The sequence below is a fragment of the Pristis pectinata genome, chromosome 29, assembly GCF_009764475.1.
Source record: "Pristis pectinata isolate sPriPec2 chromosome 29, sPriPec2.1.pri, whole genome shotgun sequence".
NCBI lineage: Eukaryota > Metazoa > Chordata > Chondrichthyes > Rhinopristiformes > Pristidae > Pristis > Pristis pectinata.
Genome location: NC_067433.1, coordinates 20,064,588 through 20,082,399, shown reverse-complemented (window position 1 = coordinate 20,082,399; position 17,812 = coordinate 20,064,588). Strand labels below are relative to the sequence as shown.

The window sequence follows — 17,812 nt, the reverse complement described above, 5'->3', positions numbered from 1 at the left end:
AATCTCCCGCCGCCCAACTGTGCGCATGCGCAACTAGGCCACCTAACTGCGCATGCGCCATTGGCCGGGCCGCCGCGCATGCGTGATGCTGCATAGTTGTCTGCCTTGGAAGATGGAGGTTTGTTCAGCTGTGGGGATTCCTTCAAACGGCGGGGCTGGTTAACGTGTGTGGAGACCCACTGAATCTTCAAGGTAGCTATGAGTGAAGGAGGTCATGTGGCTTATCCTAATGAATCCACTGAGACAGATCCCACATCCTCTGATATTACAGCTTCCAGATTTAATAAACTCAGAATTTTCTTCTCCTCTTGCTCGCCTTGGGATGCATTTCATGTATTAGTCTCTTTTCTGTGTGAAGAATGCCCTGACATCGATCCTAAACGCATTTATCATACGGTTAATGTGGTAAATAAGGACTTCCAAATGCCACTTGATAAGGTGCCACCATGGGCTTGCCCCTCAGTGTTGAAGTCCATGGAATAAGACAGGCTTCAGTAGCATGGATAGAAAGTTAACTGAATTACCGGAAGAAAAGAGTAGTTTTTTTTCAGAGTAGGAGAATATATTGTGGAGTTGCCCAGGAATTGATAATAGGCTTTTCTTAATAAACATTAATTAGGTCTACAGGGCACAGTTTCCAAAATCACAGATGATCCATAACTTGGATGTGTAGTGAATTGTAATGTGGATACAGTGGTTCAGCACCGGAGGCCCAGGTTCAATCCCAACCTCAGGTGCTGCCTGTGCAGTGTTTACTCATTCTCCCTGTGACTGTGTGAGTTTCCTCTGAGAGTTCCAGTTTCCTCCCACATCCCAAAGACGTAGGTTGGTAGGTAATTAGTTGTCATAAATTGCCCTGAGTGTGTAGGGGAGTGGTAGAATCTGGGAGGAGTTGATGGGAATGTGGGGTGAGTAAAATAAAATGCAATTAATGTCAGATTGGTGTAAATGGATGGTTGATGGTCAGCACAGGTTCGGTGAGCCGAAGGGTCTCTTTCCATGCTGTAAGTCTCTAAGACTCTTGGGTAGTAATAGATTCCAAATGTGATGGTGGATTGGTCAGACAGCTGACATATGAAATTTAATGCTGAGAAACAGGAAGTGTTATATTTTGGTAGAAAGCATGAAAAGAGAGCACAATTCTAAAAGGAGTACAGGGATCCATGGCAAACTGTGCATGGTTTGTTGAAGTGACAGGGCAAGTTGAGAAAGTGGTTAAAAATGCATATAGGATCTGATCTTTATAAATAGAGGCAAGGAAGTTACACCAAACCGTTATAAAACACCGATTTGACCACAGCAGGCACATTGTGCTGAAATGATTCTTTAGAATTGTGAATAAACTGAAGAAGTAGGGCTGTTCTCAGAGAAGGTTATCTAAAATCAGGAAGGGTATGGACAGAGTAGATAGAAACTGTTCTCATTCACAGGAGAGTTAAGTAGTAGAGGAGAAAAAAGAAAGGTGATTTGCAAAAAAAAATCGAAATTGATTTTTTAAAAAATTTCAAGTGGTCAAACAGTAAATACTCTGTTTTAGGTTGTAATGGAGGCAGATTCAATCAGAATTTGAAAATACACCCCACAATTCCCCCAAAGGAAACACCTCCAATAATGTATCTGATTTAGCCTACCATTTAATTTATTTTAAACACCCCTCAAAAGCCTTCTTTCAAAGCTAAAAAACAAAGATATTATTGATAAGCAGTGACTGCCTACATAGGCATTTCATAAGGCTCCTATGAGATATCATTAGTTGAGCCTTAGATTTGGAGGTAGCCTTTTAATTTGGATTAGAAGCTTGTAGTTAACAAAGACAGTAATCATCACTTCTTACTCAAAAATAATTTAAAGCTTTTCATTTGTCTTCCTTATGGAACAATCTGTAAATCTATACAATGCTTTACATGTTTAAAGATCTGAAAGTATTGAAAATAAAATAATTTCAGAAAGCAGTTGATAGCCAACATCAACTGTTTTGCTTTAACGCCGTACACAAGTTAATCTGTTTCTCTTTTGGTGACACTGAGTGAAGGAGTGGTCAGTCAGGTTACTACGTATCCTTAAAGGAATGGCATCTTATTGAATTACTAGAGTATACAATTAATATTACATAAAAATCAGTACTCAATTGTTATGTCTGTCTAGATCCACTCCCATTCCAGAAACACTTCTATGTCACCACTGAACAATTCTATCAAAGCTATGCTGAATTTTTTTTTACAATAATGCAAACAAATACTTTGTCCTTTCTCTTTCATGAGCACTAAGTTTAACTGGAGGACATTATCTCTTTCTTGTTATCGTCTCAATTACAGTTGTCCCAAATGTTGCAAGTAGGAAGAAAACTGGGAAAGCCTCCTAACTGCCATATAGTAAGTCACATTGCTTTAACCTTTTACTAAATGGATGATTGTTACCCAAGAAGTTAGTGTTGGATCAATTTCTATTTTGGTTATCTTTTATCAGATGTATCTAATATTAGATGTATATGTCATAGGTGCAAAAAAGTCAAACTGCTGGAGGAACTTAGCAGTTAGGCAGCATCTGTAAAAGGAAATAGATTGTTGACATTTTGGGTCGAGACCCTTCATCTGGACTGAAAGAGTAGAGGGGAAATAGCCAGTATAAAGAGGTGAGGAGAGGGGATGGGGCAAGAGCAAGGGATAGGTGAATCCAGGTGAGGAAGGGTGATTGGGAGATGAAGTCAAGTAGAGGACGGAAGATAGGTAGAGGCAACAAAGGGCTGCAGGTGATGGAGTCTCAAAGGAAAGGAAGGTGGCGCCTGGAACCAAATAAGGCAGCTGCCTGACCCAGTGAATTCCTCCAGTAGTTGCTTTTTTGCTCCAATTCTAGCATCTGCAGTCTCTTGTGTCTTCATTTGTCATAGGTGCAATTGGATGTAAGGAGAGCTTCACCTGCACTACTCAGTAAAACCAGGTTGAAATGTGGGTATCCTTAAGCCAGTAAACATTAAATTCCCACAATTGATGGGAAATTAATACGTCAGAGATGTGAGAATGCAGATTTAGCGCAGACCATAAACTGTTTAATGTTTTGAACTTATTAGTGGAATTGGTGCTGGAGATACTTTTATTCTCGCAGCCTTAGCTCAGACTGAATCATCCACATTCCCATTTTGTTTGCAGACAAATATGAAAGTAACAATTATGTAAAATTTTGGACCATTGATTTATTGTGGCATCTCATCTGTCCTGTAAAATAAATGTATGGGGCTACAGGTAAGCATAGTCCCTCTGTAGCTGAAATGCAGTGAGTTTTTGCTGCATCACATATAATATCAATATGGCCACCATCTAAATGTTCGTAGTTTTATCACCCACCATTTAGTGACGTCAGAGTTTGAACACAGCAGCATTTGAAATAAACTAGCACACTCTGGTGGCGATCTGAGGAAGGCACTTTGATTTAGAAAGAGCAAAGCATACAGTGGGTGAATGGGCACAGAATGAGCAGTTGCTTTGTGAGGAGCAGCATGCTGTCGACTGGGTGGCAGCTTGGCTTGTTGTTTTCTGTGAGAATTAACTGGAAAAAATAAGGTAAAATCTAAGCTCCAATGGTCAAGGCAAAGTGTAGACAGCATAAAGGATGGTGAAAGTAAAAACCTCCTGTAACAGCAAGGAAGGATGCATAGAAAGCAGGTTGGATGGAGATCATGGAAGTTTCAGGAAATAGCTTACTTAGTGGAGGTAGATTGCTTCTAAATTATCTTGTTCGTGCAAACACTGAACGAAATACAATACGGCTTAAAAATGTTATCCCTTTTACATGGAAAATTTGAAAAAATGTTGTTGTATTGGTATTGTTATTGGTTCATTATTCTTTCTTTCTTTTTCAATCTTTTTATTAGCTTCCAAATTAATACAGATTAATATATAACATCAATGATTGTACATGTAATACAAAGAGATCAAGAGAACAATCATGGCATAGGTAATCATAAAGAATAATAAAATATAAAAAAATCTTTAGATCTCACGATCTCTTAGTAGATAAATATAATATAAAACAAAGGAAAGAAAAAGATTTATTTTGTATATAAAAGAAAAGAAAAAATATCCCCAAATCAATAAAAAATTGTAAATAATATAACAAACCAAACTAAGAAGAAAATTTCAAAAAAAAAGGCAAACAAAGAAGAACAAAAAACTGGACTGAAATTTCTCAATAGAAGCAGAGCAATATTATGTTGTCAACTCCGTTCCTCTAAATTGAAAAGTTATTGAAAAGGGATCTATATCATATGAAAGTATTGAATAAATGGACTCCAAATATCTTCAAATTTAAGCGAAGGATCAACAGTACCACTCCTAATTTTTTCCGAGTTTAAACATGATATAGTTTGAGATGTTCATTATTGTCACATGTACCGAGATACAGTGAAAAACTTTTGTTTGCATGCCAACCAGACAGATCATTCCGTACATAAGTATGGTGCAAAAAAACAAACTGCTGGAGAAACTCAGCAGGTCGAGCAGCATGTGTAGAGTCAAAGGGATAGCTGGCATTTCGGGTTGAGACCCTGCCTCAGGACTGAGAATGTAGAGAGATAGTCGACATTAAGTATGATTTCTTGTAATTGGTATTGGTTCATTATTGTCACATTATCAAGATACAGTGAAAAGCTTTTGTTTGCATGCCAACCAGACACAAGTACATCGAGATAGTAAAAAGAAAAACAGAATGCAGAACATAGTGTTGCAGTTAGAGAAAGTTCAGTGCAGGTAGACAAATAAGGTGTAAGGGCTATGGCGAGCTAGATTGGGAGATCAAGAGTTCATCTTTTAGTGAATGAGAGGTCCGTTCAAGGGTCTGATAACAGCAGGATAGAAGTTGTCCTTGAGCCTGGTGCTACGTGCTCTCAAGCTTTTGTATCTTCTACCCAATGGGAGAGGGAAGAAGAGAGAATGACCTGGGTGGGAGGGGTCCTTGATTATGTCGGCTGCTTTCCCGAGGCAGCAGGAAGTGTAGACAGAGTCAATGGAGGGGGAGTTGGTTTGCGTGATGGACTGGGCTGTGTTCACAAGTCTCTGCAATTTCTTGCAGTCTTGCACAGAGCAGTAAAATTGCATGAGCAAAACAAGAACTGTTTGTTTCATCTCTGTGACACCATCAAATGTGAACTGGAGGTGTTGCTATTATTATTTCTATAAGGATCTCTGGGCAATAGCTAAATGATGGAGTGTTTTATGTAAACAGAAAGTTAATACATTTGAATGTCTGATTGCATCCTTGATAAGTCACATCAGTTAATTATTTACAAATTTACCATTACTGTATCTGGATAAATATGACTATGCACAGCAAAACCCCACAAAAACAAAACATATAAAGTGAATAACACATTCATTTGGTTTTGGGTTGTGCTTACTGTCCCAATCAATTCACACATTTTCTCCTGAAGTGAGATTGTGAGATTTGCCTTTGAAGGCAAAATGTATAATTGCTATCTTATAGACACTTGGTAATATCATTGGGTGGGGTGTTGGGAGGCTGGATGTCCATTACTTCAATTGCTGTTATAGCTGCAGGTCAAAATCCTCGATCTGTTTTCTCTTTTTTTTGACAGAAATTTGAACACTTGAACTTTGCCTCACCATTTTTATTTTAATTATTGTAAAGGCCCTATCAATGGCCAATCTGAATATACCATTTTATAGAGAGGGAGAAATTATACCACACCAACATATTATTTGTCTGCTAGGTTACAGTTGGTAAGGAAAGAATCTAGGAGTTCCCATTGGATAAATGTTATTATGGTCTCACTGTGTACTGAAGGATATTATAAACCAGAGTCAACGGGGTTCATATACAATCTGGCTAAGTCATTTTCATTTTTCAAATAAAATCCAAAATTAAGTACTGTATTTCATAGAAAACTAGATTCCTAGTTCGCACAAAAGCAATGTTTACATATTTACTATCAGTACAGTAATATACATCACTGAGCAACTTCATTTCATTTAAATGAATGTATCACATAAGGTCCTTCCTCTTGCACAAGGTGGAAGTAACACTATGCAGTAGCCTTCACTCAAAGATCATTTGCACCATTGTACTTCACTTGAGAGCAACCTGCAGGTTAAATGAAAATAGTTTCTGTGCAAGTGGTGTCCCTCTCGATGATGGTCATCAGGTGTGAGGTATTCCCGGTGCTGTACTTGGCACAGGTGTGGCCCATACTTCACTCCTCTGCCATGGCAGTCACTTCACACAATATACAAATCAACATTCTTTGATGTGTGACTTTAAAAAAAACATGTACTATAACTAGGAATGAATTGAATATGAACTTCCCACAGTGTGGTGCTCCCTCAAGTCTCCTCTCTCACAGCGCGATGCTATTGTCCAATCCCACTGCAACCTCTCCGGATGTGCTTTGTTCTAAGAACTGATCTTTTTTAAGATTGAAAGATTTTTGTTGAGTCAGGACAAGAATTCTAGTGGCACTCCAGAGAAATGAAGAGGAAAATTAGGCTGACCCATCCCTGCATTGGAGAGAGCCTGCCGCACTGTCAGAGGTGTTGTCTTTCTGTAGTGGAAGTTAAAATCCTGCTGCCACCATTGTAAGGATGTGACTGTGCTGGAGAGGGTGCAGAGGAGATTCATCAGCATATTGCCTGGAATGGAACATCTCAGATATAAGGAGAGACTGAATAGCCTGGGTTTGTTTTCCCTAGAGCGGAGGAGGTTGAGGATGATAGGATATATAACAAAAATCTTTTTCCCATGCAGGGGGTACCTAAGACAATAGGGCATATGCTTAAGGTCAGAGGGAGGAGGTTTAAAGGGGATCTGAGGGCAAAATTTTTCCCACAGAAGGTGGATGAATCTGGAATGCGTTGCCTGAAGAGGTGATGGAGACAGATATTCTCATGACACTTAAGGAGCATCAAGACAAATCACCAAGTCACACAAGACTGCAGATCTAACACAAGGTAAATGGGATTAGCGTCGAAAAATAAATCATGTAGCATAGACATGGCTGGCCAAGGGGCCTGTTTAGGTGCTGTACAAAAGGCTCTATGAGAAGAGTCATGGCTGCTCCCCTCCCCCCCAAAAGTTGAAGAGGCTGAAGTTTACCCCATTCAGTTAGGCAGTTGCCTCATTATCACTTTCTGTTTGTGGGAGGTTCCTGTGCACAAAGTAGCTCCAGTGGAACAGTGATTGCAGTTGACTGGCTGTGACGTTCTTTGTGGTAAGCAGAGACTGTGGAAATCTTTGTAATTGGTATTGGTTTATTATTGTCACTTGTACCGAGGGACAGTGAAAAGCTTGTCTTACAAACCGATCGTACAGGTCAATTCATTACACAGTGCAGTTACATTGAGTTAGTACTGAGTGCATTGAGGTAGTACGGGTAAAAACAGTAACAGTACAGAGTAAAGTGTCACGGCTACAGAGAAAGTGCAGTGCAATAAGGTGCAAGGTCACAACAAGGTAGATCGTGAGGTCATAGTCCATCTCATTGTATAAGGAAACCGTTCAATAGTCTTATCACAGTGGGGTAGAAGCTGTCCTTGAGTCTGGTGGTACGTGCCCTCAGGCTCCTGTATCTCCTACCCGATGGAAGAGGAGAGAAGAGAGAATGTCCCGGGTGGGGTCTTTGATTATGCTGGCTGCTACACCAAGACAATGAGAGGTAAAGACAGAGTCCAAGGAGGGGAGGCTGATGTCCGTGATGCACTGGGCTGTGTCCACAACTCTCTGCAGCTTCTTGCGGTCTTGGCCAGAGCAGTTACCGTACCAAGCCATGATACATCCAGATAGAATGCTTTCTATGGTGCATCGGTAAAAGTTGGTGAGAGTCAAAGGGGACAAACCAAATTTCTTTAGCCTCCTTAGCAAGTAGAGGAGCTGGTGAGCTTTCTTGGCCATGGCATCTACGTGATTTGACCAGGACATTATGTGATTTGACCAGAACAGGCTGTTGGTGATGTTCACTCCCAGGAACTTGAAGCTGTCAACCCTCTTGACCTCAGCACCATTGATGTAGACAGGTGCATGTACGGTCAGTGACCAGCTCTTTTGTTTTGTTGACATTGAGGGAAAGGTTGTTGTCATGACACCATTCCACTAAGCCCTCTATCTCCTTCCTGTACTCCAACTCATTGCTGTTCGAGATACGGTCTACAACAGTGGTATCATCTGCAAACTTGTAGATGGAGTTGGAGCAGAATCTAGCCACACAGTTGTGAGTGTATAGGGAGTAGAGGGCTGAGGACGCAGCCTTGTGGGGCACCAGTGTTGAGAATAATCGTGCCAGAAGTATTGCTGCCTATCCTCACTGATTGCGGTCTGTTTGTTAGGTGGCACACTTGTGCAGTAAGTAGAGCCGCTGCCTACAGCTCCAGCAACACAGGTTCAATGCTGTCCTCTGTGTAGAGTTTGTATGTTTTGGGTGTGACCATGTGGGTTTTCCCTAGGTGCTCTGGTTTCTTCCCACATCCCAAAGACATCTGGTGTGGTAGTTTAATTGACTGCTGTTAAATTGCCCCTATTGTATAGGTGAACAGTGGAATTTGGTGTGGTGGGGGAGGTGGGTTATGGTAATACAGGGAGAATAGGTTACAGGGAAAATTATTGGAGTATGCAATTGCTCTGTGAGCCAGCATAGACTAAATGGGCTGAATAGCCTCCTAATTTATTTTGAAGAATGCAAAAGATAAAGTGTTGCCTTTTGTTGCAAAACAGTTGTCATCATGCCTTCAGTAAAAATGTATTGGTGAACCAATTTTGACCAAAACTCCAATTCCAAGGTGTTATTGGAGAACCTATTGTCAGTGCTGAACATCTCAAACAGGCTGTAAGCTGGAAAGGAAATCACGGAAAATTTGCATTTACATATAGACCCCTACTATGTGACTGTCACCAAAACTTGCAAGGCATTGTGTAGATTACAAGATGGCTTTGGTGGGCTGGGTCTGTCCACAACAGGCGTTTGAAAGTGTAAACGTCAGGGAGAAAAACAGGTCCTTCGGTCCACGATGTTGTGCTGAACTAATTAGGCTAATGTCACCTAATCCCTTCTACCTGCACATGGTCCATATCCCTCCATTCTCTACATTTTCATGTGCCTATCTAAGAGCTTCTTAAACACCTCTGTTGTATCTGCTTCCACCACCACCCCTGGCAGCGCATTCCAGGCACTCACCACTCTGTGTAAAAAACTTACCCCGCACATCTCCTTTGAATTTTCACCTTAAATGTCTAATACTAGACATTTCAACCTTGGGAAAAACTACTGTCTGTGTACCCCATCTATATCTCTCATAATTTTATAAACTTCTATCAGGTCTCCCCTCAGCCTCCACCACTCCAGAGAAAACAACCCAAGTTTGTCCAACCTCTCTTTATAGCACATGCGCTCCAATCCAGGCAGCATCCTGGTAAACCTCTTCTGCACCCTCTCCAAAGCCTCCACATTCCTTCCTATAATGGGGCGACCAGAATTGAATGCAGTACTCCAGATGCAGCCTAACTAGAGTTACAACTTTTAAAGTACTGATCAATGCATCTTTGATGTGCTTATGGTTGGACATCAAACATTCTTATATCAGACCATTCATGGTCCTGTAGCAGATATACAGGATGAAGATGGTACAATCAATCAAAAGAGAAAGCTCAATCAATTAAATGGTCACAGGTTTGATTTTGGATTATAAAGTTACGAATTCTCAGGGAAGAGTTTTGGAAACAACTTGCATGGAGCCGTAGAGAAAACTGTTTCACATTCTAAATGGACACAAGGATGAGTCACATAAGAGCACATTTTGTAGTATTTTACATCATACTTTTGGCAACTTCATGTTACATCTTATGTTGTATTATTTATGTTTATATTACTCTATTAAAGCTGATTACCAATAAATAATCTTCTAAGAGTACTGGGTTGTTATGCTCTGTGAGCCTCATCTAGTTTTCCCCACACATATAAATCCAGGCCAAATGCAGAATAAACATAAAAACTACATGCACAGTATGTCCAAGTTTTCTCTGAACATTTTGGTAAAGTTGTGGGAACTGACAAATCAAACCATTTCTTAAGAATACCGAGTTTGTGAACTCATTAGAAAATATAAAAAATGTTTATTTAATGTAAAACAGAGTATAATAGACATCACCCTGTTATACACACATTACACAGGAACATGGCAATTACTAAAATCACTGTGGTTGAATGCCAAGGCCTTTAGTACAAAATATCAAGCTTGAACAAAATATCAAAGATAATGAGTTATTTTGAAAAAAAATCAATGTGTTAAAGGATGAAATTTAGGGTTTCATAATTAATTTCTTTAAAAAGATATGTTAGTGAGTAGTGGATTGCATGAATTTTCATTTGAATGCAATGATGAAACAAGGAATAGTGTACGTTTGTTGGAACAAATACAAAGATTTTTAAAAATGTGGTAAGAGGCAAGAGGGAACACCTGTCAAAAGGACAAATTTTCTTGAACCTTGCCTGGGGAAAGGTTTAGAAAAGTCTATCCTCATTTGGAGCACATTTTTAGCTTACATTGAGGTACATTTAAATCAGCCCACCTCAATTCCGACAAGCAGTTGCAGTGGCGTTCCAATGTACTTGGTTCATGTTCATCCCCAGAAACACACATCAACTAAACCTTAAAGCTTGTGTTCTCTGGTAAAAGGAGGGAAGTCCTGATGCAGGGTCTCAACCCAAAACGTCAACCATCCCTCTGCCTCCACAGATGCTGCCTGACCTACTGAGTTCCTCCAGCAGTTTGTTTTTTACTCCAGTTTACAGCGTCTGTAGTCTCTTGTGTCTCCAATAATATCTGGTTGAGAAGCAACCTCCTTTATTTTAGAAACCTCATGATCCCCTTGTAAAAATATTATTTTTTCTTGCAGAATACACCCTCCCATGAACAAAAAAAAACCCAGGAAATAAAAATCCATGGAGAAAACTGTCATGGCCTACAAATATCAGCACATTCTCTTTCTTTCAGTTTCTTAGTGAAGTCTTGTATAATTTATGCTTAAGATCTTTGCTGTGAAGTTTCACATTTCATAAACTTGGTACTGAAGTTATGAAAAACATAACACAGCAAAAAATGAATACTTTGACATATTGTAATAATTGGAGAATCAGCTGTTTTTGTACAATTCATTTTCGATGAACTCTTTGTGAATGAATCAGGATTTCTGCATTGCATTGAGCAAGAATTAGAAGTTTGGCCACACTAAATTGTTGGTTTGGCTTAAATTTTACTGATTACATCCCTGTAGAAGTACTAGAGCAAAACACAGACTGACACATTGCTTAATTTACCCCTTTGGGAAAAAACCAGGCCATTCACTGCCAGCCTATCCCATTTGGAATGACGATGGCGTCTCACAAAACCACTCAATTACATTTTCAAGAGGAGGGCTAATTCACATGCAACTCTCTAGAAAGGTAGTGGGAATCCTCAGTATACTGTCACTTTTATTATCTTTGAAACATCAAGATTTACAAGTAGGTGGCGAATATCCCATGAGGGGGATGAAAGTGGTGGCTGATGCATTGGAATTATCCAAAATAGTGAACCTCCCACCATCACCCAAGAGAGGAAATATTTGGCCAAGTAAGGGACAACAGGAATGAATGGGATATAAATAACACATCTATTAGATTGTACTCTTAGCAGAACTGTAAATATTACACATCTTAAATAATTCTGCTCCCAACCTGGGAGCAAAGGCAATGTTTTCAGTCAGCTGACTGTATTATCTTTAATGCATTCCATCATTAACGGACCCATGTCCCTCAATATTTTCTGATATTCCATAAGCGCCTGACTGTAAGAATCACGCTCTGTTACAAATGACCGGAAGAGGTTTATAGGTTCTGCTTGCAGAAGCATTTCTGGAATTCCAATTTGCTTAGGAAAGGTTTGATTTCCGATCATAAATCGGTGGAGCCGTTTCTCATCCAAGCATTTTCCAAGATATTTCAAAACATCTCTAAGCCTATGTTCCAGGTGACATTCATGCCAGTTTGAATATGGCTGACTTAACAACAGATGCATAAGGATCGTCTTAAAAAGATAAGACCCAAGAACATATCGCTGATCTGGAGAACTGCGCAGCTTTTCAGTTAGAAAGATCAATATTTGAAGACACTTGAGGTGACAGCTGCTTTTAGGGACATTTTTGGCCATGATTTTCAGAAACCTATACTCACAGACAGCACAAGAAATGTGCCAGTAGGTAGTGGATAGCGTATTATCCTTGGAGTAATCTGAAAAACTAGATACAAGATAGACATCCGAATCCTTCAGTCTCACAGCAGGGAAGACTTTTATGTGAATGGTTCGTCCTGACTGATATTGGACTTTTAAACCACAGCAACCAGTAATATTGTGGAAGGTAAGTACAAAGTCATATTTATGACAAATTTTGTTCCAGGATTGAGCTAATGCAACCCTTAACCATTTCACAACTTTCTTATAATCCAAGTACCAGTCGGAGCACATGATAGAAGCTAGGCAATTGGCATGAACATCAGATTCAAATCTCTTGCTGTGAATAAGGCAAAGAACATCTCCTTCAAGTTCTGTGGTTTTACACTGACAGCCCAACTCAGCGCTGTTTGGTGTGACCATGAGAATCCTGCCATAATTCTGTTTATCAGGTGGGATGTCACAGCAACAGATCTCCGGTTTAAAACAATATCCATCCTGGAGAAAAATTGGAACCAAAATATCATATACGGATGGCGTCTTGCAGCCCCATTTTTCAAACTGACTCCCAATGCCCAGGCAGTCTTCAAGGATCAGCTCAGAGTCCCACTGACAAAGATTTCTGCAGGCTTCCAAAAGATTGTCCACAAAACTTTCTACAAATTCACAGGTCTGCATTGGCTCTTGGCTCACGTTCTCAATGCAGATGTTGTAAAACTGATCCAGCACGCTTTTATCAGGAATGTTTAAAATGTTGCTGTAAATTCTTTGAGGAAACTCATTTTCCTTTTCTTCTTCCTCCTCTTCCTCACTGTTATAGTCATGGGGAATATGTGGCCATGTGTCTTTTCTCCACAGTTCCAGGAACAGAATTGTGACCATTAAGAGAATATTCCAGGTGTTCCAATCCATCTTCTCTGGATCCTCCGCTTTTGCAAACGTATTGACTTTCACATTATGATCACGGTTACTTTTCTCCTCCACTTCTTTCTGGAGCCGCTCCATCTCCAGCTTGTACTGAACCTCCTGCTCCTTCATTCTTGACCGGACCTCTTCACTCTCTACTTCATCACTCAGGAGGCGGGGGTGGTACAAGCTCCCCGTGATCACCAGGAGGCACACGCTGAAAAGCCCCAACAGAGCTGGCATCCTATGAACAACAAGCAGATAATTGGAATTAGCAGGTGGATTGCAATTGAATACAGGACACAGACAATCCTTTCAAGAACATGCATTACCATTGCAGAGACTCACCAGAAATACAGTTACAAATGATGGGAACATTACCATCCATTAAAAACTAATGACTAGAAAATTACGGATGGCACACCTAAGTTCCTGATGCATTATGATTAGATATTGCCAAGCTCAGACCTTCAAAAGCTATATTTGCATGAGCATGATGATTCTAAGGGCAGTAGGTTACTTCACAATTGGGAAGAAACAAATTTGAAAGAAATTGAGGATACCCAATCTATTAATAAAGGAGATACCATAGTCTGCAGAACAGGGGGAAAGCATTGGTAGTATGCCAGTGATCACTAGTTAGAGAAGAGACACAACAGCAATAAAGGGAAATGAGCCCTTGAGACATCCAATTTTCCCCAACTGTAGCGTCTGGTGCATCATAACACTGTCTACGTAATCTTCCAAGACCACAAAGTGAAAAAGGTGAAAAGTCAGGTAAAAGGAGCAATTGAAGGTGGAGGTGAAATATGAAATACTCCTCTCTGACCCCACCATGGGCTTTCAAAATGAGTCTAGGAAGCCGTTCCAACTCTGATAAACACTGCACATTCATCTTACACAATGTGAACTCCATCACAGCCTGAAATAGGCCCAGCTAACTCTTGAAGGACTATTACTCCCTGGAGAAAAAAAGACAGCTCACTACCTAACATAGTTCTGATCTTATAAAGTTAAAATTATAACCATTTCCTCGCCAACCTACTAAATCGAAGCACATACTGACAGAAACATGACTTACTCTCTCTATCTTATAAATAATCAAATCCCCCCTTAGTACAGAGATTTTGGTCAGTAGGATGAGGAGGGGCACAAATGAAATGACATTTTTTAATGGTGCAGGAACAGAGACACATGAGTCTATGTATAAATGTTTGTTTTAAAACGCCTAAGAGATTCTTGGTTTTATTAATAGAGGACAAAACAAGGAAGTTATGTAAGGTGATAGACCTCAATTGGGATATTGTTCTCAGTTCTCGGCAATGAACTTTGTGAAAGGCATCGAGGCTTTGGAAATGTGCACAAGATGTTCATGAAAACGGTACCAGCATTTCTGTGTTTATTTCAGATTTCCATAATCCACAGTATTTTTCCCGAATATCCATTTGTTTTGTTTTTAAATTGCTAATTTCAAATCTTATTTGTCAATCTACATGACCAATCATCACCATGATTTTTTTCCTCACGATACTTTTGACTCTTAAGCACACACTACCTTTTTTTATTCACTTTTCTTTTATATAAATTCACTTTTAAAATTTGCTATTTGTGTTCAATATCAGCTTCATTGCCATCCAAAGTTTTTAATATTTTGTGCAGGTGAGCAAACAAGATCTTACAGTTTAGGTATTCACAAATGAGAGTAACATTTGAAGGCACCATGGTACTTGTATCTTCCCCCCACAGCTGCCAACACAAGAGTCCCACAGCCTAGGACTGACTACCTCTATTCAACCATGCACTCATGGTACTTGTATCATCTTTGATCAGCAGGATCCTTCTTCTCATTTGGACATGAAGCCTTTTATAAGGATTGAAGTAATACTTTTTGTCTAAACTCAAACAGAAGTCAGATCTGACCTTCAGTCACCTTTCATTTCAATCATACCATACTCTGATTTCCATGCTCTAGTCCACCTACACTGTTCCAGAAAAATTTATCCTTAACTCAAGATCTTTCATCTGGACACATTACAATCTTGCATATTCAATGTTGAATTCAAAAGCATCTCACTGATTCTGCTCTATTGTCTTGACCCATCTCTTGAATCTTTACTGGAATGTCATTAGCCATTTTGCCTTATTTCATCAGCCTTTTTATCACTTAATTTCACCCACATCTCATCCTATGACAGACCTCTTCTGTTCTTTCCCCTCCCCCACCTTCACTGCACCTTAAAACTGTTTTTCTAACTTCTCCAGATCTGTTAAGTTTCTTCCTCACTACCTAACTTGCTTGGTTTTTGCAGCATTTTTTTCAATGTCAGATTCTCAGCAAATAGTTATGGATTTGTTACATGCTTAAAAAGTACATTAACGAAAGAATGTGTTTTAAGACATTTTGGAGGAGCAACCATTGACAAGGGAGATTTAATGTATACATTATTCTTGAAAATAAATACCAAGTAAGTTCTAAAGAAGCCTGCTACAAGAAGAAAGAAACTGAGGAAAAGCAAACTAGTGAAATGACTTGAGTTTTAAAGGAGAGTTTCTGACAAATTCTACTACTAGGAGGTGGAAATAAAGTGCAGATTGTTCCTGTTTTGTTTGTTGATCACATTTTCACCAGAACTAAAGAAAAAAGTGCAGAGTCTTCTGAGGTAATAAATCCTAACTATCCATCCACTTTTACCCTGTCAACAGCATTTTAGCCACCTACTTTAAATTGCAGCACAAATCACACAGGTGCATATAACTGTGTATATTTACATAAACGTCTATTAATGAAGTTATGATGAAAGACGAACATTTGAAAAACACTTTCATTTTAAATAAAAATAAAAAAAATCCTGGACTCAACCGGTCAAGCAGCATCTGCATAAAGACATAAAGTTAACGTTTCAGGTCAGAGACTCTGTCTCACTTTTTATTTCGCCATTTTGTCGACAAAGTACACTATGTACCGAGCCCACATTGCCAAGGATCGTGTGTTTCGCCTTGTTTTTAAAATTAATTAAATCATAAGTGCCATTGGGTGTATCCCGTCTACTCTGGGGTCTGTTGGCAGCACTCGCACCTCCAAAGTCAGAAGGTAGTGGGTTCAAGTTCTACTCCAGAGATTTAAGCATAACAATCTCGGTTTGCGCAGCGGTGCAGTACCGAGGGAGTGCGGCACCGTCAGAGGTGCTGTCTGCGAATGTTAGACCGACGCCCCGTCTGCTCGCTCAGATCTCCCGGCACTATTTCGAAGAAGAACAGGGGGATTATCCCCGATGTCCTGGCCAATACTTATTCCTCAATCAATATTGTTAAAAATAGTTTAACATTATCACTTTGTTGTACGTGGGCGAACGTTGCGCGCAAATTAGCGGTGGTTCCTAAATTACAACAATAACTACACTTCAAAAGTGTATAAATGGGTGCAAAGCGCTTGGGGTGCCCTGAAAGGAGCGTTAAAGACACTGCCTACATTGGCACACGTGGTGAATAAACGCACCAGAATGCACGATGCAAAAGAATGAAAAATGCGACTTCAATCAAACTCGGTGGGGTACAAAGTGCGGGCGCAGCCCGGGTCGGTTTGTTGCGGGACGGTAGCTGCCGCAGAAGCGGCGGCGCGGTGATGAGCAACAGTCAAACAAAACATGCCGGGGCTCCTGATTGTGAAAGTAACAGTGTCGAACTTCTGTAGAAGGAGAGGCGCTGAATGAGGGAGGGGGGATGGGGTATCTGTAACCTGGCCTTGAGACAGCAACCCTGAGCCGGCCGAGGCCAGGAAGGCACCGAGGGTCCGGCGGGTCCTACCTGGTCGACCGTGGCCCCCGAAGCCCGCTTCAGCCGGTGCCGGGGCGTCGCTCCACGGGCGGCGCCGCTCGGTTCACGCTGCCATTTCTGGGAAGCGCCGCCTCTCCCTGTGCTCGCAGTGCTGAGGCGGGACAATACCACCCCCTGTGACGCCAGCGGCCGCCAGGCAGCCGGGGGGATCCCGGGCAACTCCCAGCCGGTGCCCCCGCACCCACACCTCGGCGACTCTCTCACCGACAGCCCCACAGGCTGAGAAAGAGGAAATCCCCGTCGCCGCTACTCCCAGGTCTTGGATCTCCCCGGCAGCCCATCCGGTGAAATCGGACGAACTATGTCTCAGGCAGCCGCACTATTCATTCTCCTGTTCGGCTGCAGCTCCCTTGCTGGAGTCCGGATGCTGCGAATCAACCAGAGACCCATCATCGGTAAGTTCCAGCCGCGGGGACTGCTAGCGGGATCTCCCTACCACTATCCCTCCACTCTTAATTCTTGTAGTTCTGCCTACTTCCTGTTCCTCTTAAAGAGTTGTTCAGATCAACGGCACATATCATTCCAAATGTGTGCCCTGGGATCGGTGGTCACCACCTCCCATATCACCAAGTATCTCCTGCCCCGTTTGTGGATCCTCGTGTAGCCACCTCAGAACTGAAGTGGAAGCAGGTCATCTTTGTTCCCCAGGGACTGTGGAAGAAGAAGTCACAAGATCTCAAGATCACAAGACAAGGGAGCAGAAGTAGGCCATTCGGCCCATCGAGTCTGCTCCAAGGAAAAGGGGAAAAAAGAAACAGAAATGAGAAATGGGAGGGGGGAGGACACTATTCTAATCCCAATTTCCGGCCTTATCCCCATATTCCTTGATACCCCGACTATTTAGATATCTATCTATCTCTTCCTTAAAC

At 40.9% G+C, this 17,812-nt stretch overlaps 2 protein-coding genes and 1 long non-coding RNA gene across 3 annotated transcripts in view; 2 read left to right on the top strand and 1 right to left on the bottom strand.

Annotated features, from left to right (window-relative positions):
• Positions 1 to 107: 107 nt before the first annotated feature.
• On the top strand, positions 108 to 11,023 carry LOC127584362 (uncharacterized). The gene is made up of 3 exons (XR_007958378.1): positions 108 to 192; positions 2,316 to 2,372; positions 10,891 to 11,023. It is a non-coding gene; the product is annotated as an uncharacterized LOC127584362 (long non-coding RNA).
• On the bottom strand, positions 10,093 to 17,054 carry LOC127584359 (inositol 1,4,5-trisphosphate receptor-interacting protein-like). Its single transcript, XM_052041083.1, has 2 exons — positions 16,914 to 17,054; positions 10,093 to 13,353 (listed from the first exon to the last, which is right to left on the bottom strand). The coding sequence occupies exon 2, from the start codon at positions 13,350 to 13,352 to the stop codon at positions 11,736 to 11,738; it is 1,617 nt and encodes a 538-aa protein (XP_051897043.1). The 5' UTR covers position 13,353; positions 16,914 to 17,054; the 3' UTR covers positions 10,093 to 11,735.
• LOC127584360 (gamma-glutamyl hydrolase) overlaps positions 17,051 to 17,812 on the top strand; it is a 15,089-nt gene continuing 14,327 nt past the window's right edge. Inside the window, exon 1 of the mRNA XM_052041084.1 lies at positions 17,051 to 17,338. Within this exon, the coding sequence (XP_051897044.1) occupies positions 17,245 to 17,338 (94 nt within the window). The 5' untranslated portion in view covers positions 17,051 to 17,244. The remainder of the gene's footprint in view (positions 17,339 to 17,812) is intronic.

Coding starts and splice junctions, on each gene's coding strand:
- LOC127584359 (XM_052041083.1), bottom strand. CDS start 13,352: ATGCCAGCTCTGTTGGGGCTTTTCAGCGTGTGCCTCCTGGTGATCACG.